We start from the raw sequence: 23,617 nt of genomic DNA, 5'->3' as shown, positions 1-23,617 counted from the left end.
CCTTCTGCCTAAACCTGGAAAAGACCCAAGAAGCATAACTTCTTATAGACCCATCGCACTCTTGAACATAGATGCGAACATTTACTCGAAAATTTTGGCGACTCGCTTGAATCGCATCCTGCCGAACATCATTCATCCAGACCAGGCTGGGTTTATCCGGCACCGGACCGCAGGCGATAATATCCGGAGAACCCTGAACCTGGTGGACCTCGCCTCCCGGAACTCCCAAAAACTAATCCTGGTGGCCCTCGATGCAGCTAAGGCGTTTGATAGGATGGATTGGACGTTTATGGGACACAGTTTAGGGGCCTTCGGCTTCGGACCGGCGTTCCGAACGATGGTGCTGGCCAACTATGATCGACCTACAACAAGCCTGAGGATCAACGGCCACTTCTCGGCTCCAATCCCCTTGTCATGCGGGACTCGGCAGGGCTGTCCGCTGTCGCCCTTACTTTTTGCACTCACCATGGAGCCCTTCGCACAAAAAATTAGGCGGAATGACCAAATCAAGGGCATAACAAGCGGCCCTTCACATCATAAACTTGCCCTATATGCGGATGACATTTTACTTACGATCTCGGAGGCCCCCTCATCGCTTGAACATGCGATTCGCGAAATCACCAGCTATGGCGAAGTCTCGGGCCTCACCATAAACTTCGATAAATCTTCCGCCTTGGGCATTGGCCTCACCCCAGCAGAGCGAGAACCGCTGACTAGGATGTGCCCGATAGTATGGGAAAGGAGCGCCATCCCCTATTTGGGGGTTTACATTCCGGCTGATCCAAAAGAGACGTACAAATCCAATTTTCCCCGATTTCTCAAGGAACTGGAGGGCGACTTGAAGCGATGGGGGACCCAGGAGATTTCGCTGCTTGGACGCATCACGGCATGCAAGATGAACCTTCTCCCGAGATTCTTATACATATGCGCCTCACTGCCAGTGGCAATCCCCACTCCGATTCTCCGAGGGATCCAGAGGAAAATGCTGAACTTTATCTGGAGAGGTAAGAAAGCGAGAATCCCTCTCAGAACTATGTTGGGGAGTCCCAAACTGGGGGGACTGGGGGTTCCAGACCTTCAGGCCTACAGAGTGGCAGCCCAACTGGCCCGGGTCCAGGCCTGGCAAAATATGACAGACCGCCCGAGATGGGTGGAGCTGGAACAGTCGCGGACCCCCCTGCCTCTGCGATTTCTGCCACACATCCCGCCCCCCCTCAGGTCCCATAGGGGAGAGCTCCTGTTGTCGACCAAACACACCCTTAGCACTTGGGACTGGGCGCTGAAACGAAAGGGAGTGCCAAGAGGACTGAGCCCACGCTCCCCGGTCTTTCTCAACCCAATGTTCGCACCGGGCATGCATCCCCGCAATTTCCAAAATTGGACCAAAGGTGGGCTAGAAACCATAGACCAGCTGTATACAGGGGAGAAACCGCTCACTTTCGCCCAATGCAAGGAGAAGTTCCAACTTCGGGAATGTGACAGATTTACTTACATCCAACTGCGCCACTGGTGCTCACACCCCCAAACCTTGCAAGCAGCGACCCGTCCTCCCACTGCCCTGGAACGCACCCTAGCAGACCTTCCAACTCGCGGCAGCGTATCCACCCTCTACAGACGCTTCTTAAGCGACTTCCTAACCACAAGAACCCGATGTATGGCCCAATGGGAAGCGGACCTGGGACACCCGATAGAGGATCAAACCTGGGTGGACATATGGACCCGAACACATGCCGCATCCACCTGCATCACCAACAGAGAATGCGCATACAAAATCATGCTGCGATGGTACTATTCGCCCCTCAGACTCCACCATATGAACCCCCAGATAGACCACGCTTGCTGGAGAGGATGCGGCCTCCCTGGCTCTTTCTTCCATATGTGGTGGGACTGCCCGAAGATCCGACCGTTCTGGAAAGCTTGTCTAGAGTCTATTTCGCTGATTACCGGAACAATGATTCCCTCGAAACCGGAACCGATCCTGTTAGGAGCTCCAATTCCCGGGATCTACCCGCGCTCCGGACCCAGAGCGAAACTATTGACTCACTGCCTACTGGCAGGGAAAACGGTGGGGGCCCGAACCTGGAAATCCCCGGAAGGCCCCCACATTGCCCAATGGTGGACCAAAGTATGGGACATTCTGATAGCGGAGAAGGTAACGGCAGCACGAGCGGGGATGCTATACCGCTTTCATCACATCTGGGACCCAGTCCTGGAATTCGACCAGCGCTTCCCCGCCCTGACCTATAGGCCCGCCAGAGCCCTCTGTATCTTGACGAACCAGGCGAGCCTGGAGGAAGACTCCTGACCGCTGAGGCTCCGGCCGGACCGCCCGGGCGGGAGGAGCCCGCTCGCAGAGCCTGTGGGACTGATAACCCAGGGAGGAGGATAGAGAGAGAAGACACAGGGGGGGTCTAAAGACTGGGGGTCAACTTGCTGAGATAACCCTTGCATATAATGTCTGTATTTATCATTCTGCCTTGATTTAAAATAAACAAAGTTATAAAAAAAAAAAAAAAAAAAAGAAACAAACCCTTCAAATCCAGCAAAGTTGCTGGGGGACTCTATAGGCAAGGGAAATTAGCCATAGTATGAGAATTCTCCCTAATAGCCTCCATCGTCGTGGCTGGTTGAAAGCCACCAACCTTCGGCAAGAAGTTCAGACAATGGTCCTGGACATGCCCTTTGATGGGGACAATCTCTTTGGGAAGGCTGTCGACAAATCGTTGCAAGCCATTAAGACTGACTGGCCCGTGCCCTTGGCACTCTTCAGCAACATCGTCCTTCCTTTCGTGCCTCAGTTGGAAAATCTGGTACATGGTCGAAGGGTTTCGGCAGGGGATCATCCTCGTACCGCCAGCCCTTCCGTTCCCCGGCCAATGAGGCCTACATGGGTCGTTCTAAGGCTTTCGGAGGTACCCGCCGTCGTCGTCGCTCCCAAGGCGGAACGCAGGCCCTGAAGCAAGGTGGAACTGGCTAGGACGTCAAGCTCCCACCCATGCACCCTGGTGGGAGGCCAGGTGGTTGGCTTAGTCAGCGAGTGGGAAAAGATCTCCACCGACCAATGGGTGCTGGAAGGTCTCGCCCACGGACACACTCTAGAATTCCAGTAGAAGTGTCCGCGGATACCACCAGTGGCTCGGCAGGAGTAGCACATCCCTCAGCTCCTGCAGGAAGTATGGGCTATGATCAGAAAAAGTGCGCTAGAGCTGGTTCCAAAGCGGCTCAGGGGCTCCGGAGTCTACTCCAGATATTTCTTGGTAAAAAAGACGACCAGGGGCTGGAGGCCTATTCTTGACCTGAAGCATCTCAACAAATACCTCGGATCCAAAAATTTCAGGATGGTCACGTTGCAGCACGTGCTCGACCAACTGGAAGGAGACTTCCTAACATCGCTGGATCTGGAGGACGTATACTTCCACGTCCCCATTCACGAGAAGCATTGGAAATTCTTGCGCTGCGCTATGTTGTACAAGGAAAGCACTAGCAATTCAAGGACCTTCCCTTCTGGTTGAAGTTGGCACCCAGGGTGTTCACTAAGTGCCTGGCATCAGCGGCGGCCCATCTGCGTCTACAAGGGATACATATGTACTTGTGCCTCGATGACTGGCTCATCCGTGCCAAGTCAAGGGAAGTTGCTGTCGAACACATGGAAAGGACTGTCCGGCTGCTGACGGATCTGGGGTTCTCCGTGAACTATCCAAAGTCCTGCTTGATAGCATTGCAGAACAAGCTGTTCCTGGAGGCAGAGACTCTACACGGTCTCCTGAATGGCGGCCCCCTCGGAAAAAAGGATAGCGCAATGCTGGGCAAGGTGCAACGGCTGTTGGCACTGAAGACTGCCACAGTGCGGACCATCCAGTCGCTGCTCGGCATGATGTTGTTGTGCATTTACCTGATCCGGCTCTGCAGCTTGCGGATGTGACCCCTTCTGGAATTCTTGAACGCTCAGTGGATCCAGGTGTCCAACAGCTCAGCCGACAAGATTGTTCTCGACGAGGAGTTCCGTCGAGCGATAAGGTGGTAGGGCGTGCGCTCCAACATCGCAGGGGGCATGGATTTCCAGATCCCCCCCATACCAGGAGACGGTCAACACGGATGCTTCCCTGGAGGGCTGGGGAGCCCACACCGGACATCTCCACGCCAGAAGCCTGTAGCTACCAGAGGAGAGGGATCACCACATCAATGTCCTGGAGCTGCAGGCAGTGTTGTGGCCTCTCAAGTCGTTACCTCCGTCCCTCAAGGGCAAGGTGGTGAGGGTCTTCACAGACAATACCACTACAATGTTCTACATCAGGAAGCAGGGGGGAAACAGATCCCTAGTGCTCTCCAGGGAGGTGCAGAACTGTTTCGTTGGTCCCCGCCGGTGAAGGCCCCTGCCCCGCCGTGGGAACGCAACGTGGTGCTGATGAGGCTCATGGGGGGGGCCCCTTCGAGTCTATGCATCAGGCCCCTCTCAGGCCCCTTTCATGGACGACTCTCGTGGCCATCACCTCTGCCAGGAGGGTAGGTGAGATCCGGGCCCTTTCCTGCAAACAGCCTTATCTGACTTTTCACAACAGGTGGGTGGTGCTACGGACGCACCCCGCCTTCATGCCAGAGGTTCCGTCGGAATTCCACCTCAACGAGCCTTTGGCGTTGCCTGTGTTTTTTCTAAAACCTTTGTTGCCGGCTGAAAGGACTTAGCACTCGCTGGATGTGGCCGTGTGCTTAAGTTCCATGTGGCACGCACAAAGAGTTTCCAGAAGACTTAACCACTATTTGTGAACTTTGGTCCTGTGAACCATGGGAAGGCCTTGTCCAAGACTTCCATCTCCAGGTGGCTCTCCGGCTGCATCATGCACTGTCACTGGTTGGCAAACCGACTGCTCTCCGGCCGTCCGAGAGCCCATTCCACCAGAGCGATCGCTGCTACGACGGCGTTCCTGTCTGGTGTTCCCCTGCTGGACATATGCAGGGCAGCTACGTGGAGGTCCATGCACACTACCAGATTCTACTGCGTTGATAGGGATTCCTGTTGGCTTGAAGGTGAGCCTGTTCCGGAGGTAAGAGTATTTGCTTCTGTTGAGCCTTGCCACCGCCCGTGGTCTGTATGTTGTACTGCTATGTATTCTTTATTCACGAGCATGTGAATCCATGCCAGACCCCATGCTGGAGAAGGAACAAGTTACTTACCCGTAACTATTGTTCTCCAGCATGGATCTGGCATGAATTCACATGCAAACCCTCTCTCCTGCCCCTCTGCGGCTCTTCATGGTTATACTGCCACTTTTTCGTGCTACCAAATCTAAAGACGGCTGCCAGAGGAAAGGCTTAGGGAGAGGGCAGTTATTAGCTGGGGCCAATATGGCCCAGAGCTCAGTGATTTGGTTTGTAGGAGAAAGACAGTTTGTAAGTGAAACTGTTTTTTCTTTTAACGCGGATTCCCGGCCTGTCAGTGAATATTCAAGAGCATGTGAATCCATGCTTACAAGAGACATGGCTGCGGGAGAAACCACTGATCGACATATAGCTTAATCCAGCTGTGAAAGGAAATAAAGGATGTCCAAAATCTGGTCTGCTAGCTATTATAAGAAATGGGTTAGACTGGAAGATACTAGAAAACCAAAACCCGAGCCCATATATTCAACACCTACTGATAGCACTAGAGACTAGTGCACCGTATACCCGTAAGTGGTTACTATTAATAAACATCTATTGGAACCCGGCAGGAGACATTAAATCTGGTCGAACAAGTAACCAAACTGATAGATTAAGGGAAAACTACTTATTACAGTGGTGATATGTTTCGACCTGAAAATTGACTGTTTGAAACATGAGATTAATGATAATATCCCCCATCAAGATCTTGGTAAATCCAAGAAGGTAGGACTTTTTCCTGGATGCTGGCTATGGAAGAAGGAGAGCTCCATATGTTGAACGGGAATACTCCGGGTGATGTTCCTGGTGCTGCAACATGGAGAAGGGGAACTCAATCAGGCACTTTGGATTACTGCTTCGCCTCGTTGAATATCTTAGATGAAATCATCTTACTGGAAGTGGTGAAGACAGATCTAAGTGGCCATGACATTGTTGAGATAAATTGGAGTAAAACCCTAAAACAAAACCTTGGGGCGAACATTGGAAGGAATGAAGTGGAACCGGGATGAAATAGGTTGTGGATTGGAAGAAGGGACATACCAATTTTGAGCCACAATTTTGCTAGATCCATCTAAGTACAGTCGCAAATGGTGGATTACACCCCATTCTTCAGCAATTACACCGAGAAGAGATCGGCAACAGAAAAACCCTATTTCAACCGGAAACATACTATGACACTAAAATAGTGTCACAAAGAAGAGAATTTAGGAAAGATCTTAAAGCTACAAAAACAACACTATTGAAATTGGCTCATAGCCTATAACTCTAGACATTTCTGGGAAACAGTAAATACCCTGGGCTCCCCACAGGAAGCACTGCAATGCAATCCTATCTCGGAGGAAGTTTGGGTTCAGCACTATGGACAATTGTTTAGCGCCCACATGCCCTGTCAAACCATTAGTGGAAGAAATGAGTTGGTTGCTCATCATGGAACCTGCAAGTAGAGAGAGAGAGAGTTGAATTACTCGCGAGCATCTGGACCAGACTTTATATTCTTTTCAAACACATTCTGAAGGTTGCCAAAATCCCACCTATTTGGAAATGTGCCGTTGTGGTTCCAATCTTTAAGAAGGGGGAGCGTTTGGACCCTTTTAATTATCGTCCAATCACCCTGCTGGATGTATTGGGGAAACTGTTTGCTTCAATGCTGTTGAAGAGGCTGAACACCTGGGCCCTAAAAACAGGAAATTCTGATAAGAATGGATTTTTTAAGGGAGTTGGATGCAACGTAAACTTGCTCCTACTCAATACCTTAAAAATTCACACTATGAAAACAGGAAGGCCCTTATAACTATCCTTTATAGATGTAAAACAGGCTTTCGACAGTGTTGATCGAAACCGCCTTCGTTTGGCAAAAATTGAGAAGCTGGCGGTGTCCAGATGAGCTTCAACAGCCCATCATGGCCTTCCACGAAGACATCAGGATTCAAGTGAGGCTAAACACTGTGGGGCTATTACCATCAAAGATCGCTACAAATAAAGGCCTACGGCAGGGATGCTCTTTGGCCCGACCCTTTTTGGACTTTTCATCTCAGATATGAAAGAGGCTCTAAATATACCAACCATCTGCCCTCCTAGGATAAGTAGCGTACCGTTGGGCTGATGGTCTACGCAGATGATCTAGTGCTTCTAGACCAAACTCCTATCGGTCTACAAAGAAGTTTAGAAAATCTGCAGAAATACACAGACCAAAATGGCCTAGAAAGTAATGTTGGAAAATCCGAAATTGTAGTGCTGAAGAACCTTAGAGGTAAGAAAAAGAAAACTTTCCGCTGGAGATTGGGAAATGAGATGATGCGTGTTGTAATGGTTACAAAATATCTATCAATGTATATCAACGCTAACAGGGATGATAATCCATGGACCCTGGAACTTGGAAAACAAAGAGCCTGATGGCACAGGCTCTAATGATACATAAGAGATGCAGAAAATTCTCACTACTTCCAATGATTCAATTTTATCAACAGAAGGTGATCCCAGTGCTGACCTATGGAGCTGAAAGTGCTCTCACTACCTCGTGTGAAATATGGGAATTACTAGAGAGCATGTATTGGAAAAAGATCTTGGGCCTACCTAACTCGTTACCAATGGCAGCAATAACATGGGAGCTTGGTCTTCTTTCCATGTATGGGAGGGTTATTTGGAACTTGCTTACCCTTTACAGGAAAATAATTATTTATTTGTTATAGTTGTATTTAGTTAGTTCCGAAGAACTTTGACAACTAATACAATTTCATTTGACATAATATCGATACAAGTCATTTCCACAAGTAAACAAACAAATCAAACATTCCATATATCTCTATAAACAATTTCATCACCTTTGCAATACATACTAACATTTGCTATTCATTAACCATTCATTTATTTTAGTTCGTATCAATTCTAACGATATACAAATAATAATTAATCTCTTATCAGATTTATCAACAAGCTTCATTAGCAATAACATTTTAGTTGGCCGATAACCAGGATTAAGCTTAATGTGTATTAGATCCCACTAGTTAGCCAAGTACTCCAGTAGCCTGCACTTTCTGGGTGATAAATACTTAGCAGTATTGTATATTTTCTGTTGTAAAGTGCATTGGAACACAACACAGCGGTTTAGTTCTCATACCACAGATTCAAACCTTTTCTCAGTTGCAGACCACACATTATATAGGGCAACATGTACAGATTCAGTAGTTGTATTCAGGCAATAATGCCAAAAATGTGCAGATGAAAAAAAAGTATAATGATGTACGTGCTGTTTGTATACACGTTTATATACTAATAATAGATAGGCATATCCAGTTAGAATATGTTTAACTGTTTCTAAATTATCTGCTACATTACAGATCTGGCAGTATTGTTGGTCTTTAGCCAGTTGCCATTGGGAACCCTAAGTTGCCCTAACCGGCAGTTGATTAGTTCGCATCATTATTCGAAATCTGCGTACTTCTGGATTCGGACAGCGGATTAAGTACCTTTGAAGATGATGATACGAATAAACAATACCATCTAAAAGATAAGAATTGTGAAGTCCACTAATGTGGATAAAGTTACTTTCCCACTCTTTTATCACAACTCGTTTTTTAAATGCGTGTTTGATAGCACTATATCGACCACAGCGAGAACGATCAATAGACCAATTTAGTTCAGCATACATATCTCTAAACATATCATATTTATTAAATCTGTCAATTTTAGTAAATTCAATGATATTTTCCTCAATAATGCGTAGCATATTGCTCAACGGATGGCGAGTGGCTCTCAAAGGAAGGAGACCTCTTTGTTGGAGAATAAGGACTTTTAAAGATGTCAGGCCAAATTCGAGACAAATGTATTGTATTGGGCAGGACAATGGCAAATCAAGTATACTACGCCAAAATAAGCCTTCAATTTTATCTAACCATGATAAGTTCTTAATAGAGAGAGCTTCAAGCCCATAAGCAATAACCGGTACGAACCACTGCATATATAACATCATCATGACCTTGTAGGAATATCCTACGTATTTTAAAACAAAACTATGTACAAGCTTCATTATTTGTTGCGCACATTGCTTTTTTCTTTCAATTAATAACTGGTAGCTATTCCTGCTATCCATGAATACTCCTAAATATGTATTGGTTTCTGTGTATTCTATTACACCCCAACTTAATTCCATCTTAGGTCCATTTACCTTTTTAGCCGCAAAAAAGCATTATTTGAGATTTTTTTAGATTAATAGGCAGTTTATGTTCAGTTGTAAATCATCCCAGTTCTTCCAGGATCATCTTCATGCCTTTGAATGTATGATCCACAATGACAAGGTCATCAGCATATAATAATGCTGGGACCTTTGCCATTCCAAATTGTATTGTGCAGTGAGCGTGTTCTTCCAGTCTTCTTATAAGCTGTGCTAAATAAAGATTAAATAACATTTTTGTATAAATTTTGCAGTCCTTTGCGGCTTTGATTTCCTATAATTGGCGATTTCTTACTGTGCAGTAATGAATGATTTCTCTGTTACCTGGATGCTGCACCTGTTGGAGTGTATATTGCGGCTGCTGCAATATTAAACAAACAATTCTTTTTAACTGTACACTTCCTTGGAGTGCGCTTCCGGTATTCCTTTTCTGAACTTTTAAATCATACAAAGATACGTCTTTGATTGGTTATGCACATCTTTGTTTTTTATTTCCTTTCAAACATAAACTTTCTTCTTCAAATAACCATATCCCTTTTGTCTCTCAACACGTGTTTCTCCACGTTTAACGCACGTGGTTCATCAGGAGAGTTTTCTAATATAAAACAAGAAAAAACATTTTTTTGCTTAGCTATATCAACTCAAATACATTGTTTATGTACAACAAATTAGGTGGTAGAGGCAAACCACCAATTTAAATATTAATTTAACATACTCACCAATTTTTTCAAATTCGATAATATTCTCAACTTTTAAATCCTTTTGTTAAAGTTATTTTTTTCATTTATAGCAAACATTTATCCTTTCTTATCTTCCAGAAAAATTATATGGGATTTCTGTGAAAACCAGAAGTAAAATAAACAAAGTTTTTAAGCTTAGGTTAAGTTTGCATAATCCCTATGGTTTTGGTAACATACAGTATCCCTTAGTCTGCTCTCCTCACCTTATTTATCCCAGTACGATTGCCTTCAATCCTTCTCAGTCCGTGCTACTGTGAAAGTGTTTTGAATCCTCTTATTTATACCTGCGGGCCCGCTACGTGTGACTTCATCACACCACGCAACGCAATGACGTCATGCGTTACGTTGCGTAATGTCGTCACGCGTTTTTCCTACACGGTCGGCGACCATCTTAGTGTTTGAATAAACTATGTTTTTTACTTTATTTCAAAGACACTAATTCAAGATCATGGCACTTTACCAAAAGTAAGTTCCGATTTTACTTTTCACTATATCAGCAATTCTTTTAAATTAAATTTCAAACAGAATTTCAAAAAACAAATCATTACAACCAATAACTCATTTCATTATCTGAATTTAGCCCTGTATTGCAAGTATCCAAAATACAGATCCATTCCGCTTCTCTTCTCCTTAATTGTAGCTCTCTGTTGCCTCCTCTCTCCATGCTTTCAATTTTTTCTATACCCAGAAACTTGATACCCTTAATATCCGTTGCTTTATGTTCTTGATCAAAGGCAGATTATTTTCACACTAATGTAGACTTGTAGATTCTGCAAAGAGCAAACGGAAAGCTTGCAACATCTACTATTGGAATGCACAACTCTAAGACCAACAAGATCAAGATATTGGGGGATTTGATCGAAAACTCACCACTGCTGGATAGAGATGATCGATAGGAATGATTTTATAGTGGAAATGATTTAAAGTACATTTTTGCATTGCCAAAATCTTTAAAAGAAATTCTCACTCAATAGTTGGTTCCAGGTGGCTGAATAAGGGGGGGGGGGAGCCATTTATAAGCTAAGGGGAGATTATTGAAGTTTGAGGTCCGGACAAGATAGTGATGTACTGATAACCCGGCTTTGGGGGTGTAATTCACTGTCTACTTCTTTAGAGGTATTGTACGGTTTGAATCCCCCCCTCCTATTTTTGCTTTTATTCTTACTTCCTTCTTTTTTCATGCCACCTTTCCCTTGCTTTCACTTTTGAGAGAAAAATAAATGTAAAAGTTTGTAATAAACTTTCTCCAGCATGGGGTCTGGCATGGATTCACATGCTCATGAATATTCCCCGTCGTCAGGCTGGGAATCCTCGGTAAAGAAAAAACCAGTATCAGTTTCGTTTCTGATCTGTCTTTCGTAGTAATAACCAATCACTGGTCTCTGCGTCATACTGACCACAGCCAATGACTGCCCTCTACCTAAGCACCGCCTCTGGCAGCCATCTTCAGATTTTTACCGCACGTTCATGTGTTGGGATCCTCGTGCTATTGCTCTCGAGCGTTAGTGCTATTTTTTCGCGCTTTTTCACAAAAACTTCGATTCTTCGGTCAAAAGAGCCTCAAGCTCCACCGATCCTACATCCGATCAACGGGGACCCGTGTCGGATTCGTCTGTGCCCCTCAAGGGTGAAGATTTCGTCGAGCTACACTTCGGAGGACTCCAGAAGCTTCTCAGGCCCGGTCTCGGAGATGGCCCAGGAGAAGGGAAGCTCGACGCCCGGAAAGCTGTTCAGGGTCTGCCCTGGATGCCAGCTGCAGAACGTCTTTAAGGAGGACGAACACTCTTTCTGCCTTTACTGCCTTCATGAGGACAAAACGCACGTGGAGAAGGACTGTGCGTTTTGCGGCAACATGTCGGAACGGACCATGAAGGACCGTCATCAACGTCTCGCCAACTGGCTGGAGGGTAAGAGCCCGTCTGGCGAGAAGAAGAAGAAATCCGAGCGGTCTTCTAAGACCTTTGAGGGCGCCCCGGCGACGGGGGCCCAACATAAGGCCAAGCACCGCGAGTCCGCTGGCACCGGGAGCGCCGAACGGTCGGGCTCTACGGGCGCCAGGCAGGGCGCACCCTCCCCGGCACCATCAACCACGAGCCAACGCTCTGGGTCGGGTAAGAGGAAGGCCGAGCACCCGGCGAAGCTCCTGGAAAGGCCCCGGTCGAGCTCTAAGGCAGAGGAGGAGCGTGGCAGTGCCCCCTCCCTCAAGGATAAGGCGGTGAGCGCACCTAAGGTGGTGAAGGCCTTGATCCATCCGACCAAGCCCTCTATCGAAACGGTCGCGGCGGCCCTGGCCCAGCCTGTGGAGGCTGCACCAGTGGTGGCGACCTCAGGGCCCAGAATCTCCCTGCCTCCTCGGAGGGAGTCTTCTTTTGTGCCCATCGATAGGACCCCCGTGAAACCCTCTGTGGGGAAGAAGAAGGGGGGGCAGGGCGTCGTCGTAGATTCGGCCTCAACCTCAGAAGAGGAGCTGATCGAGGTCTTAAGCCACGGCCTAGGCGTGGAACAAGACCAGCCCGTCGGAATGGGCCCCGACGCAGGTGACGACGACGACATCGTCGAGGATACCGACGGGGCCCCTGCTCGCCCGTCGGATTCCCCTCTGCCAGCGCCGCGAGACAACTCGGCGGCCATTTTGTTGGCCATACAGTCCTTATGCACCGAGATAAGGACGAGGCTACCGTTACCGACGGAGGAACCTCTCCCGTCGGGGGATCCAGAACCGGGACCTTCTGGTGTTCCCCCTACCAAGAAAAGAAGGATCCATCCTCCACCTCCTTTTTAACCGTCGCGCCCCGTCCAGCCCTCCTCCCCGTCCACCCGAGGGGATGATACGGGGACTGACACGGCAGCGACGGGTACGGACGACGAGGCATACGACGAGGATTTTCCGTCGTCGCCTCCCACCAGGGCTTCTCCGCCCGACGAGATCGGATCTTTCCACTCCATGATCTCCAGGGCTTCCGAGCTTTTCCAACTCTGCCCTGAGGAGAAGAAAAAGGAAGGCTTCCTTTATCAGCAGCGCGAGGCCAAGAGGAAGACGGTCCTCGCAGTGCCTCTGTTGGACGACATTTGGGATGAGGGCCTTTCCCTCCTCAAGAACCCTTCCACGACGCCAGCTAGAAGAGACCGGTACGAGAAAAAGTACCGGGTCCCGGACACGGCCCCCCTATGCCTCCGGGCGCAGCCTACCCCGGACTCCGTCGTCTCCGCGGCAGCCAGGAAGAAAGCGGGGGGGGGGGTGCGGCCTCCACATCGACTTCCCCGCCGGACGGCGAGGGAAAGAAATTGGATGCTATGGGACGTAGAGTCATCTCGTCGGCAGCGACGACGATTAAAGCGGCCAACGCTTTGGCTATCGTGGCCCGCTACGACAGGGAGCTCTGGTACAAGATAGCTCCCCTGCTGGATTTTCTGCCGGACGACAAGAGGGCGGAGGCCCTTGAGATCCTCCAGGAAGGTGAAGTGGCTTCGGACCACGCCATCACCGTGGCGACTGACATCGCCGACGCTGGGTTCCGCCAGCTGGGCAACGGCGTTTGCCTTCGACGTCGTGGATGGCTCAAAGCTACGGACTTTCGGCAGGACGTCCAGACCAGAGTCCTGGACATGCCCTTCGACGGGAACAACCTGTTTGGGAAGACAGTGGACGATTCCCTTCAGGCCATCAAGGCGGATACTGAGACGGCCCGGGCCCTTGGAGTCCTGCAGCAACGACGGACGCCCTTTCGGAGCGGCGGAGGCAAGGGCGCCTCCAAAGGTTCCGGCGGCGGTTTCGCTTCCTACCGTCAAGCGGCCCGCTCGTCGTCGCAAGAGGCCTACAGAGGACGAGGCAAGTCTAGCGGACCCCGCCGTCGTCGCCAAGGAGGTCAAGGCGGCAAGGCCGCGTCCAAGCAGGATTGAACCGGCCGTGGGGTCGGGCCCCCACCGAAGCACCCCGGTGGGAGGCCGGCTGGCGGGCTTCGTCAGCGTGTGGGAGTCCATCTCCACCGACCGTTGGGTGCTGGACGCCCTGGCCCGGGGCCACGCGCTCGAGTTTCAAAGAAGGTGCCCGCGCGTCCCCCCCGTGGCCAGGAAAGAACTTCACGTCCCTCAACTTCTCCTGGAGGTAAAGGCGATGCTCAGAAAGGGCGCCATCGAACTCGTCCCAAAGAGGCTTCGGGGCTCCGGAGTCTACTCGCGATACTTCCTCGTGAAGAAGAAGACGGGAAGATGGCGCCCCATCCTAGACCTGCGACGGCTGAACAAGTTCATCAAGGCGCAGAAGTTCCGGATGGTCACCCTCCAGCACGTCCTGGGTCAACTGGAGGAAGGAGACTTCCTATCGTCGTTGGATTTGGAGGATGCCTACTTCCACATTCCAATCCTAAAGGGGCACCGAAAATTCCTCAGGTTCGTGGTCCAAGGGCGTCATTACCAGTTCAAAGCCCTTCCCTTCGGACTACGGTCGGCACCCAGGGTATTCACCAAGTGCCTCGCACCGGTGGCGGCGCAGCTGCGCCGCGAGGGGATTCACGTCTACCCCTACCTGGACGACTGGCTCATCCGCGCCAAGACGAAGGAACTCGCCGTGGTCCACACGGCAAGGACCGTCCAACTCCTCACGGACCTGGGATTCTCCGTGAACTACGCCAAATCCCACCTGGTGCCCGCGCAAGTCGCACTGTTTCTGGGAGCGAGGCTCGACACAGTGTCCCTTCTGGCCTCCCCGTCGGAGGAGAGGACCAGGACCATCTTGGGCAAGGTGCAACGGATGTTGGTGGCCGACGCGGCCAAAGTGAGATCCATCAAGTCCCTCCTCGGGATGATGTCTTCCTGCATCTACCTCATTCCCATGTGCAGGCTCCGGATGCGCCCGTTGCAAGAATTCCTGGATGCGCGCTGGATCCAGACGACGGGCAGCTTCGAGGAAAGGATCAAGCTCGACAAGAGTTTCCGACGAGCGATACGGTGGTGGGGCACCCGCGCGCATCTGACGGCGGGCATGGACTTCCAGACCCCAGCCCACCAGGAGACTGTGACCACGGATGCCTCCCTGGAAGGGTGGGGAGCGCACACCGAAAATCTGCACGCGAGGGGACTCTGGCTCCCGACGGAGAAGTCCCTGCATATCAACGTCCTGGAGCTCCGTGCAGTGTTTTGGGCCCTCAGGTCCTTCCTTCCGTCCCTCAAGGGCAAGGTGGTGAGGATCTTCACCGACAACACCACCACCATGTTTTACATCAGGAAACAGGGCGGAACCAGGTCCCCAGCGCTGTCCAAGGAGGCGCAGGACCTGTGGCATTGGGCCGTCGCCCAAGGGATTTTTCTGGTGCCGTTTCATCTGGCAGGGATAAAAAACACCATCGCCGACTCACTCAGCAGGGAGCTGCGCTCGTGCCACGAGTGGGAACTACGGCAGGATCTGGTGGATCGCCTCTTCCGACGGTGGGGCACACCCCAGATCGACCTGTTCGCGACGGCGACGAACACCAAGTGCCGGAGGTTCGCCAGCAGGTTTCCCCAGACGAGGAGCATGGGCGATGCTTTCTCGTTCCCCTGGGAGGGCCTGTTCCTCTACGCGTTCCCTCCCTTGCCTCTGCTAATCCGGCTCGTCAACCAGCTCAAGAGGTCACAGTGCAGGATGATCCTCGTCGCACCTGCGTGGCCGAGGCAGATATGGTTCCCGGACCTTCTGGACTTGTCAGCGTCCCCGCCGATCAAGCTGCCGGCGGACGCGGATCTACTCTCCAGGGAAGGAGGCGCCATCCTCCACCACGACCCGAAGTCGCTGAACTTGCAGGCCTGGCTCCTGCAGCGCTAGAGTTTGGAGGATACGACATACCGGCCGATTACAGAGAGGTTCTTGCAAAGGCCAGGGCGTCCTCGACTCTTAAATGCTACGGACACAAATGGAAGAGGTTCTCTGTCTGGTGCCACGCACAGAAGATTAACCCTCTACGGATTACGGCTCCCCAAGTACTGCCGTACCTGCTGACGCTGGCCAAAGCTGGTTTGGCACACGCGTCCATCAAGATTCATCTTGCTGCGATCTCCCGATACACCAGAACCACGGGGCGGACGTCCTTGTGGTCTCATCGTCTGGTGAAAGAGTTCATGAAGGGACTGTTCAGATCGTTCCCGCCGGTGAAGGCTCCGGCCCCGGCGTGGGAGCTCAACGTGGTGCTGACCAAGCTCATGGGACCTCCGTTCGAGCCTCTGCACTCGGCCCCGTTGAAGTTTCTATCGTGGAAAACAGCTTTTCTTGTGGCCATCACCTCCGCACGACGAGTGGGAGAGATCCAGGCCCTTTCCTGCAAGGCCCCGTACTTGACTTTCCACGACACGAGGGTAGTGCTCAGGACGCACCCCTCCTTCATGCCCAAGGTACCGTCGGACTTCCATCTCAACGAACCCTTGGTGTTACCTGTGTTCTTCCCGTCGCCTTCGTCGCCGGCTGAGAGGACTTTGCACTCGCTGGATGTAGCTAGAGCGCTGAAGTTCTACGTGGACCGCACGAAGGGTTTTCGGAAGACGTCACAACTCTTTGTGAACTTTGGACCTGTCAATCAGGGGAAGGCTCTCTCGAAGGCTTCCATCTCCAGATGGCTCTCCGGCTGTATCATGTACTGTCACCGGTTGGCAAACCGACCGCTGCCTGGCCGTCCGAGAGCCCATTCCACCAGAGCGATCGCAGCTACCACGGCGTTCCTATCTGGTGTGCCCCTGCTGGACATATGCAGGGCTGCTACGTGGAGGTCGACGCACACCTTCACGAAATTCTACTGCGTCGACCGGGATTCCAGGGAGGAGTCCAGGGTCGGCCAAGCAGTGCTGCGCAACCTGTTCGCCTGAGGTGAGCCTGGTGAGGAGGTAAGATGCTTAATGTTGAGTTGATGTGATGCTTAATGTTGAGCCTTTGCCACTTCCCGTGGTTGTGCATGTGTGTACTGCTATGTATTCTTTATTCATGAGCATGTGAATCCATGCCAGACCCCATGCTGGAGAAGGAACAAGTTACTTACCTGTAACTGTTGTTCTCCAGCATGGGTCTGGCATGGATTCACATGCGAACCCTCCCGCCTACCCCTCTGCGGCTCTTCACTTGGTCATACTGCCACTTCACGTGCTTCCAAATCTGAAGATGGCTGCCAGAGGCGGTGCTTAGGTAGAGGGCAGTCATTGGCTGTGGTCAGTATGACGCAGAGACCAGTGATTGGTTATTACTACGAAAGACAGATCAGAAACGAAACTGATACTGGTTTTTTCTTTACCGAGGATTCCCAGCCTGACGACGGGGAATATTCATGAGCATGTGAATCCATGCCAGACCCATGCTGGAGAACAACAGTTACAGGTAAGTAACTTGTTCCCTATACTATTTTTAAAAAAGATAAAAAACACTGCTAGAAAAATCTCAAACATAAAACATGATGGCACACACATACCAGCAAACAATATTTTGATTGTTTACAGATTATGGACTTCTATAATATGTTAGTGTTGTGGTACATGGACTATCACCCAGAACTGACAACCTTGTACTCAAATCCATATTAAAACTGGTTCATCTCGGCAGCAGTGTTCTATTATAATACCTAAAACAATCCGTAGCAAATATGTGGGGGAAAGTATGGGATTGAAAATTGTATGTACTCCCCTAGCATACTGCTGCATTATATTATGAGTAGGGACTGCAAACTGCCATGTTTAAACAATGTTTCTTGCCTATGCAAGGTAAGGCTTTAGGCTTTACTGTTCATGTCCTTTGATGAAGGATCTTTGCCTAGTGTGTAGGTATGCGCCCCTTCCTATCCCTCGCTTCTGACGCGTTTCCCTTTTGGCACATGTAAACGTGTTTTAAGCTCCTGCTTTCTTAGGAAAAGCAGCTTTAGCAGATGGAAGTCATCATAGTGTAAGCATGCTCGCCTGCCCCAGACATGTGTGACCCTATGAGGAGTATATTCAGCTCAACAAAAGGAATCACTTTAAACTGTTATCCCTGATAACAATCTTAACATGTACGAACGCAGCAGGTATCAAAGACTTGTATAGTCGAGCTTTGTTTCCTGCTTGTAACATTTTTTTCCGTATGTTGCCTTGTCCTGTCTAGACCTCACCTTCCATTGAAAGTCATGTGTTCCTTTGGGTATAATCGAACGGTGCATGGATGGCGGGGATTTCTCACTGGCGTTGAAGTCCTTATACTCTTTGGTTTGTGCTGTCCTGTTGTCTGCTTCTTTACTAATACATTTTCACCAATCCACCGGAATATTTGGTGGTCATTTTTCCACAACAAATACTACTTCTTTATTGGTCAATTTCCAATTGGGCCCATGTCATCTTATGCCGAGACAAGTTCTTCTGTTTTTACAATAGAAGTTTGTGCCTAGAAGTCCCAGCATGTAAAGCGCCATTGGTTAAACAGCCAGGACTTGCTAATGGTGCGCCATGTACAGAGGGCCATTTGCCAAATCACAAACCGCATAGGTGGTCCCAACACTGTTTACATCTTTTTCATTGTTGTTATTTAATTATATTTAGAGAGGGAATGTTTGTTTTTGGATAAGTCAAGACAAATTACAATAGAATGTACAATCAATATTGTTCTGTGTAAATCACAGCGTTTTTGTCCTTCTGATAAACTGTGTCAGTTTAATTGGATACCCATAGACCCTGATCCTTTAAACATTGTTCTTTAGGTCATAACCAGTGGTGGTAAATATATAATTTTGCATTTTTGAAAGTGTCGCAATCTCATTATCCTTCCTTTTCCTTTCAGAAATCTGTCATTGTCGTAGGGGCTGGCCCTTCAGGATTAGCAGCTGCAAGACAGATACATAATTTTGGAATAAAGGTACTTTTCAGAGCTTGCAGCCATGAAACTGAAACAAATGTCAATCCAAACTTTACAACACCAATGCCGACCAAATGATGATGGCATAGAAAGGGGCAGTAAAAGGGTAGAAGGAAAGGGGGAAGAGAAGGGCAAGGGGGCAGGGAATATTTGGGGGCGGAATCCCCATTTTGAAAATAGGGTAAAGGCTATCGAGGACAATTCACACACAGTGGCCATTTTGAGGGAGTCACGAAAATGGGCTTGAGTTTAGTCATAGCTGATGTTAGTAGAATTTGGCCTTATTCACAAGTGCATGCTTGTTAAAGCCTACCTTTATTCTAAGATGAGGCAATACACTTCCAGCTGGCCATTTTACTCGTCCAACCTAAACCTGTCCCACAGTCCAAGAAGAGACAGCTCCATAGTTCTCATTTGAGGTACTTTAATCTATCTCTGCACAGAGCCCAATATTTGTGCCTTGAGAAATAGCCTGAAGATCTACCCTTTATAAACCAACTTCCACTGGTCCTTAATAGGCAACATGTGGACGTTACTCTGCTCATGTTGTGTGCCGTTACAATGTATACAACAGAGCATATTGTATGGCCCACAGTATCCTAAACTACATATCTTCTTGCTGCTAGAAAATGTTTAGTCTGAAGGTGGGTATGTGCTGGTGAAATTTGTGTGTTTACAAAGGTTGTAATGGAATCCTGCCTGGATTTTTAAAGGTTTTTTGAGGGCAGCGCAAATCGCCATTTATCTAGCTCCTGGCAAAGGACCTCTGTCTGGGAGTTGAACTTTGCCGTAAACTCTTTTGTGTTGTGATAGGTTTTTATACTAACTTGCCTGTTTTTAAAGGGCTTCCATATGAATAAGCTTCTGAATTACCATTTGTTTTGAATCTGGGTCTGCTTTTGGTGCACATAACTTTGTTTTAAAAGCCCACTCTCTCCATTCTTGGCCAGAAGACTCTTCAGTGATGCGTCAAATGCAGGTTTTCCAGTCAACTTCTCCAAAAGCCATCTGGGTTTCTCCTTACTGCCACCTCTTATCCTAACTAGACAACTGCAGCTCATGGAAGGCTTTAGAAAGTGGTGGTTTACATGCAGATTATTCCCGGATGAGCTCAGAAACTGCCTAAGAGGGGTGTGGGGGCAGTCTCAACCTAGGAATCCTCAAAGGGTTGAAAGCCACCCTAACCTGGACGTTACCCACTTTTCCCACTAACCTTACCCACTTTTCAAATTGATTATTTCCTCCCACAGACTCCTCATCTTTGATCTCGATCTCCCAATATAGCTGCTCTTTGGAAACCTTTCAGCCACCAATGGGTGCGGCGTGGATCTGCATATGCTCTGCCTGATGCCTCCATGCACCCTGCGGCAGACATGACATCGGGACCAGTATATATTGAGGTGCCGCGTCCAGTGACGCCAGTTCCTTTTTTCCTGTGCACTCTGCCTGCATTAGGAACACAGTTTTTTTGTAGTTCTTTCCTTCTTGGTTTCCATGTCGTGCGGGGACTTCATTTGAGGGTTACCAGGGGTCGCGGCTGCGACCACTGAGATCTCCCTTGCTACCCCTGTGGTCTCCCTTGCCACCCCTAAAAAAGTATTTTTTCTTTTTTTTTAAATGTTAGTTCCTGGGCTGTGGCCAGCGCTATGTGGCTCTTTGTTTCTGGATTGGCTGGCTTTCTTGTTCAGGCCTCTAAAAAAAAAAAAAACAGGGGGTCCACAAGTGTACCACTTTCAGCATTGACCCTAAGTAAGAAAGAATAGGAATAATCAATAATTTGTCTTTCTCAAAATTCTATACAATAATTGCTAGCCTCATTAAAGGTTTATTTCAGGCACACTTCAGGGTGTGAATCACTGATTTAGTCTGTTCTTAAACACCTCAACTAAGCCTTTCATCCTTCGGAGGTCGATAAATGAGTACCAACACAGGTTGGGTAATATTGTATGTATATTTGTTCTATATAAAGCACTTAAGCGTAAGTGATATATAATAACACATCATTATCATTTGGCCTTGGACGTCTGCTTGTATTTACAGTAATTTGCTATTATGGACTGATACACAGTGATATTAACGATACATATGGTGATCCATTCTTTTATGAAATGTATATCACATTCTAGTGATATCTTAACCATATTTTTTCATAGTGTACTTAGGAACAATGCTATGTGATGCCACTTCCTGTTTTGTCAAGGGCTGAAAGGTCGTGTTCCATCCCTTCCCGTGATGTCATTTTGGTGTGGAGTCAAATGACATCTCTTCCTGTGATGTCACCAGAAGTCAAGGGTCATGTGATGTCACTTCCGCTACCCCTGGAATTTTGGTGAAATGACGTCCCTGATGTCATGCCGAATGCCTCAAAGTCATCTGGTTTTAAACCCTACGTCAACTGCGGATATCGAATGTCTCTCTCCGATTCTCATAGGATCTGCCTTTATTGCATGGGCTAGTCCATGACATGCAATATTGCGGGTCGTGCCAGTCGATGCACCCCAAGGCACTTAGTGAACAGGAGACACAATTGTTCACTTTTCTCCACAAGGAGAAGGGTGACAAACGGACTTGTTCGAGGACACATGGCACGGATGCGTAGAAAGAACGGTCCCCAGTCTGCAAGGACAAAAAGAAAAAGAAGCACTGCAAGACGTCTCGTTCAGCCGTTGGGTCTGCAAAACACCATTCATCATCTTCATCAAGGTAAAGGGTTCACCAATCCGAGGACTCTTTGGAGGACGAGGCCCTTCTTGAACTGTTCCCCACCCAATCCTCCAATCGAGAGTAATGGGTGTCCTTTCAGCTTAAGATGATTGACATGTTTGCCAAGCAACCGGTGCCGATGGCTTCTGCCACAGTGCCAGTGGCTTCAGGACCATCTCAGTCCACCGCTTTTGAACGAGCTGGCAGAGCCTGTACAAATACTTGTGACGTGCGCCAGTCAACGGTGAAAACAGATAAGGGTCATTCTAGAAGCTGCACCGCTCTGTTTGCCGACATCTGTTTTCCAACCCTTCCCTCATGGGCATACATGAAACAGCTGAGGTTCTTCAGGAGTATTCTCCACTCCATTGGGGTGCATTTATGTCCCGTATGGAAGACATTTATGATGAAGAAAAGGATCACATTCTTTTTTAATTCGTGCCCGACACCCCAGGCAGGTTAGAGACTTCCCAGAGGAATTTTATGGGATGGTGGTGACTTGGTGGATGTTGCTACTGATTTACAAGATACAGGTGGTCTGGACACCTCACCAGGATTGGACATGCTCCCTGCTCCTACCCCGGGAAAGCCTCAGTCTGTTTTTCAGCAGCGGTTAGCAAAGGTGGTTGATACCTTAAGGGTATTGACCCCCTATAGACCTAAGGTGCAGTATGAGCTGATGGACATTCTGTACGAAGGTCCACAAAGAGAGACCCTACTGCCCTTTAATCAGGTGGTAGAGAGGCCAATCTTAGAATTATGTCTAAGCAGGCCTAAATCCGTAAAGTGGGACTGGAACATAGCCAAGAAATGGTACTTCCTTCTGGCAATTCTGGTCTGCTCATGAGTCATGTGACGATTCACAGGATCTCACCACACCTCCCCAGAGGGGAGCCCTTCCCTATGAGGCTAGAGAGGTGGGGCCACTACCCAAAAGTCCCCCTATGGGTGGTAACCTGCAGGGGAGGACCTATTAGGGAGAGACTCCCTCATGGAGATAAGGTCTGTCATACTGTGAATAACCTCCCTAAAAAGCTTTGACTTACAACCCATAACCCTGGTTTAACCATCTAATAACCATCCTGAGAGTACTACTGCATGCTGTTGCAAGGTTTCTTCTGTGTCACCTGCAAAATCCAACATAACTGTGACGAAGAAAATGCAGGGAAGCATGAAGAATAACCTTAGAATGAATAGCCAAAAGACTGCAACAAGGTTGCTTCAAGGAATCATGAAGAGGAGCTCGGAACAACTGGAAAGAAATTATGTTCTCCAGCATGGGGTCTGGCATGGATTCACATGCTCATGAATATTCCCAGTCGTCTGGCTGGGAATCCTTGGTAAAAGGAAAAATCTGTTTGTTTCGTTTCTGATCTGTCTTTCGTAGTAGTAACCAATCACTGATCTCTACGTCATACTGACCACAGCCAATGACTGCCATCTCCCTAAGCCCTGCCTCTGGCAGCCATCTTCAGATTTTTACCGCACGTTCAAGTTTTGGGATCCTCGTGCTATTGCTCTCGAGCTTTAGTGCTTTTTTCGCATTTTTTCATAGGAACATTTTCTCTTTTTCGGTCAAAAGAGCCTCAAGCTCCACCGTTTCTTTATCCGATCAACGGGGACCCGTGTCGGATTCTTCTACGCGCCTCAAGGGTGAAGATTTCATCGAGCCACGCTTTTGGAGGACTCCAGAAGTTTCTCAGGCCCATCTCGGACATGGCCCAAGAGAAGGGAAGCTCGACACCCGGAAAGCTGTTCAGGGTCTGCCCTGGATGCCAGCTTCAGAATGTCTTTAAGGAGGACGAACACTCCCTTTGCCTCTACTGCCTGCATGAGGACAAGACGCACGTGGAGAAGGACTGTGCGTTTTGCGGCAATATGTCGGAGCGGACCATGAAGGACCGCCATCTGCGTCTCGCCAACTGGCTGGAAGGGAAGAGCCCGTCAGGCGAGAAAAAGAAGAAGTCCGAGCGGTCTTCTAAGACCTTTGAGGGCGCCCCGGTGACGGAGGCCCAACAGAAGGCTAAGCACCGC

General features: G+C 48.8%; 1 protein-coding gene across 2 annotated transcripts in view; it reads left to right on the top strand.

The window, feature by feature from the left end:
- The window catches only part of KDM1B (lysine demethylase 1B), a 1,796,634-nt gene that overhangs the window by 778,251 nt on the left and 994,766 nt on the right, over positions 1-23,617 (top strand). The window contains exon 11 of one of the 2 annotated variants that reach the window (XM_069613586.1): positions 18,806-18,880. The exons of the other annotated variant lie outside the window; for it this stretch is intronic. Coding sequence (XP_069469687.1) covers positions 18,806-18,880 — 75 coding nt within the window. The remainder of the gene's footprint in view (positions 1-18,805; positions 18,881-23,617) is intronic. 2 annotated transcript variants of the gene reach the window in all.

Source organism: Ambystoma mexicanum, chromosome 5p (genome assembly GCF_040938575.1).
Source record: "Ambystoma mexicanum isolate Mex_15411 chromosome 5p, UKY_AmexF1_1, whole genome shotgun sequence".
NCBI lineage: Eukaryota > Metazoa > Chordata > Amphibia > Caudata > Ambystomatidae > Ambystoma > Ambystoma mexicanum.
Note: the sequence above shows the minus strand (reverse complement) of the source record. Positions and strands in the feature narration are given on the sequence as shown.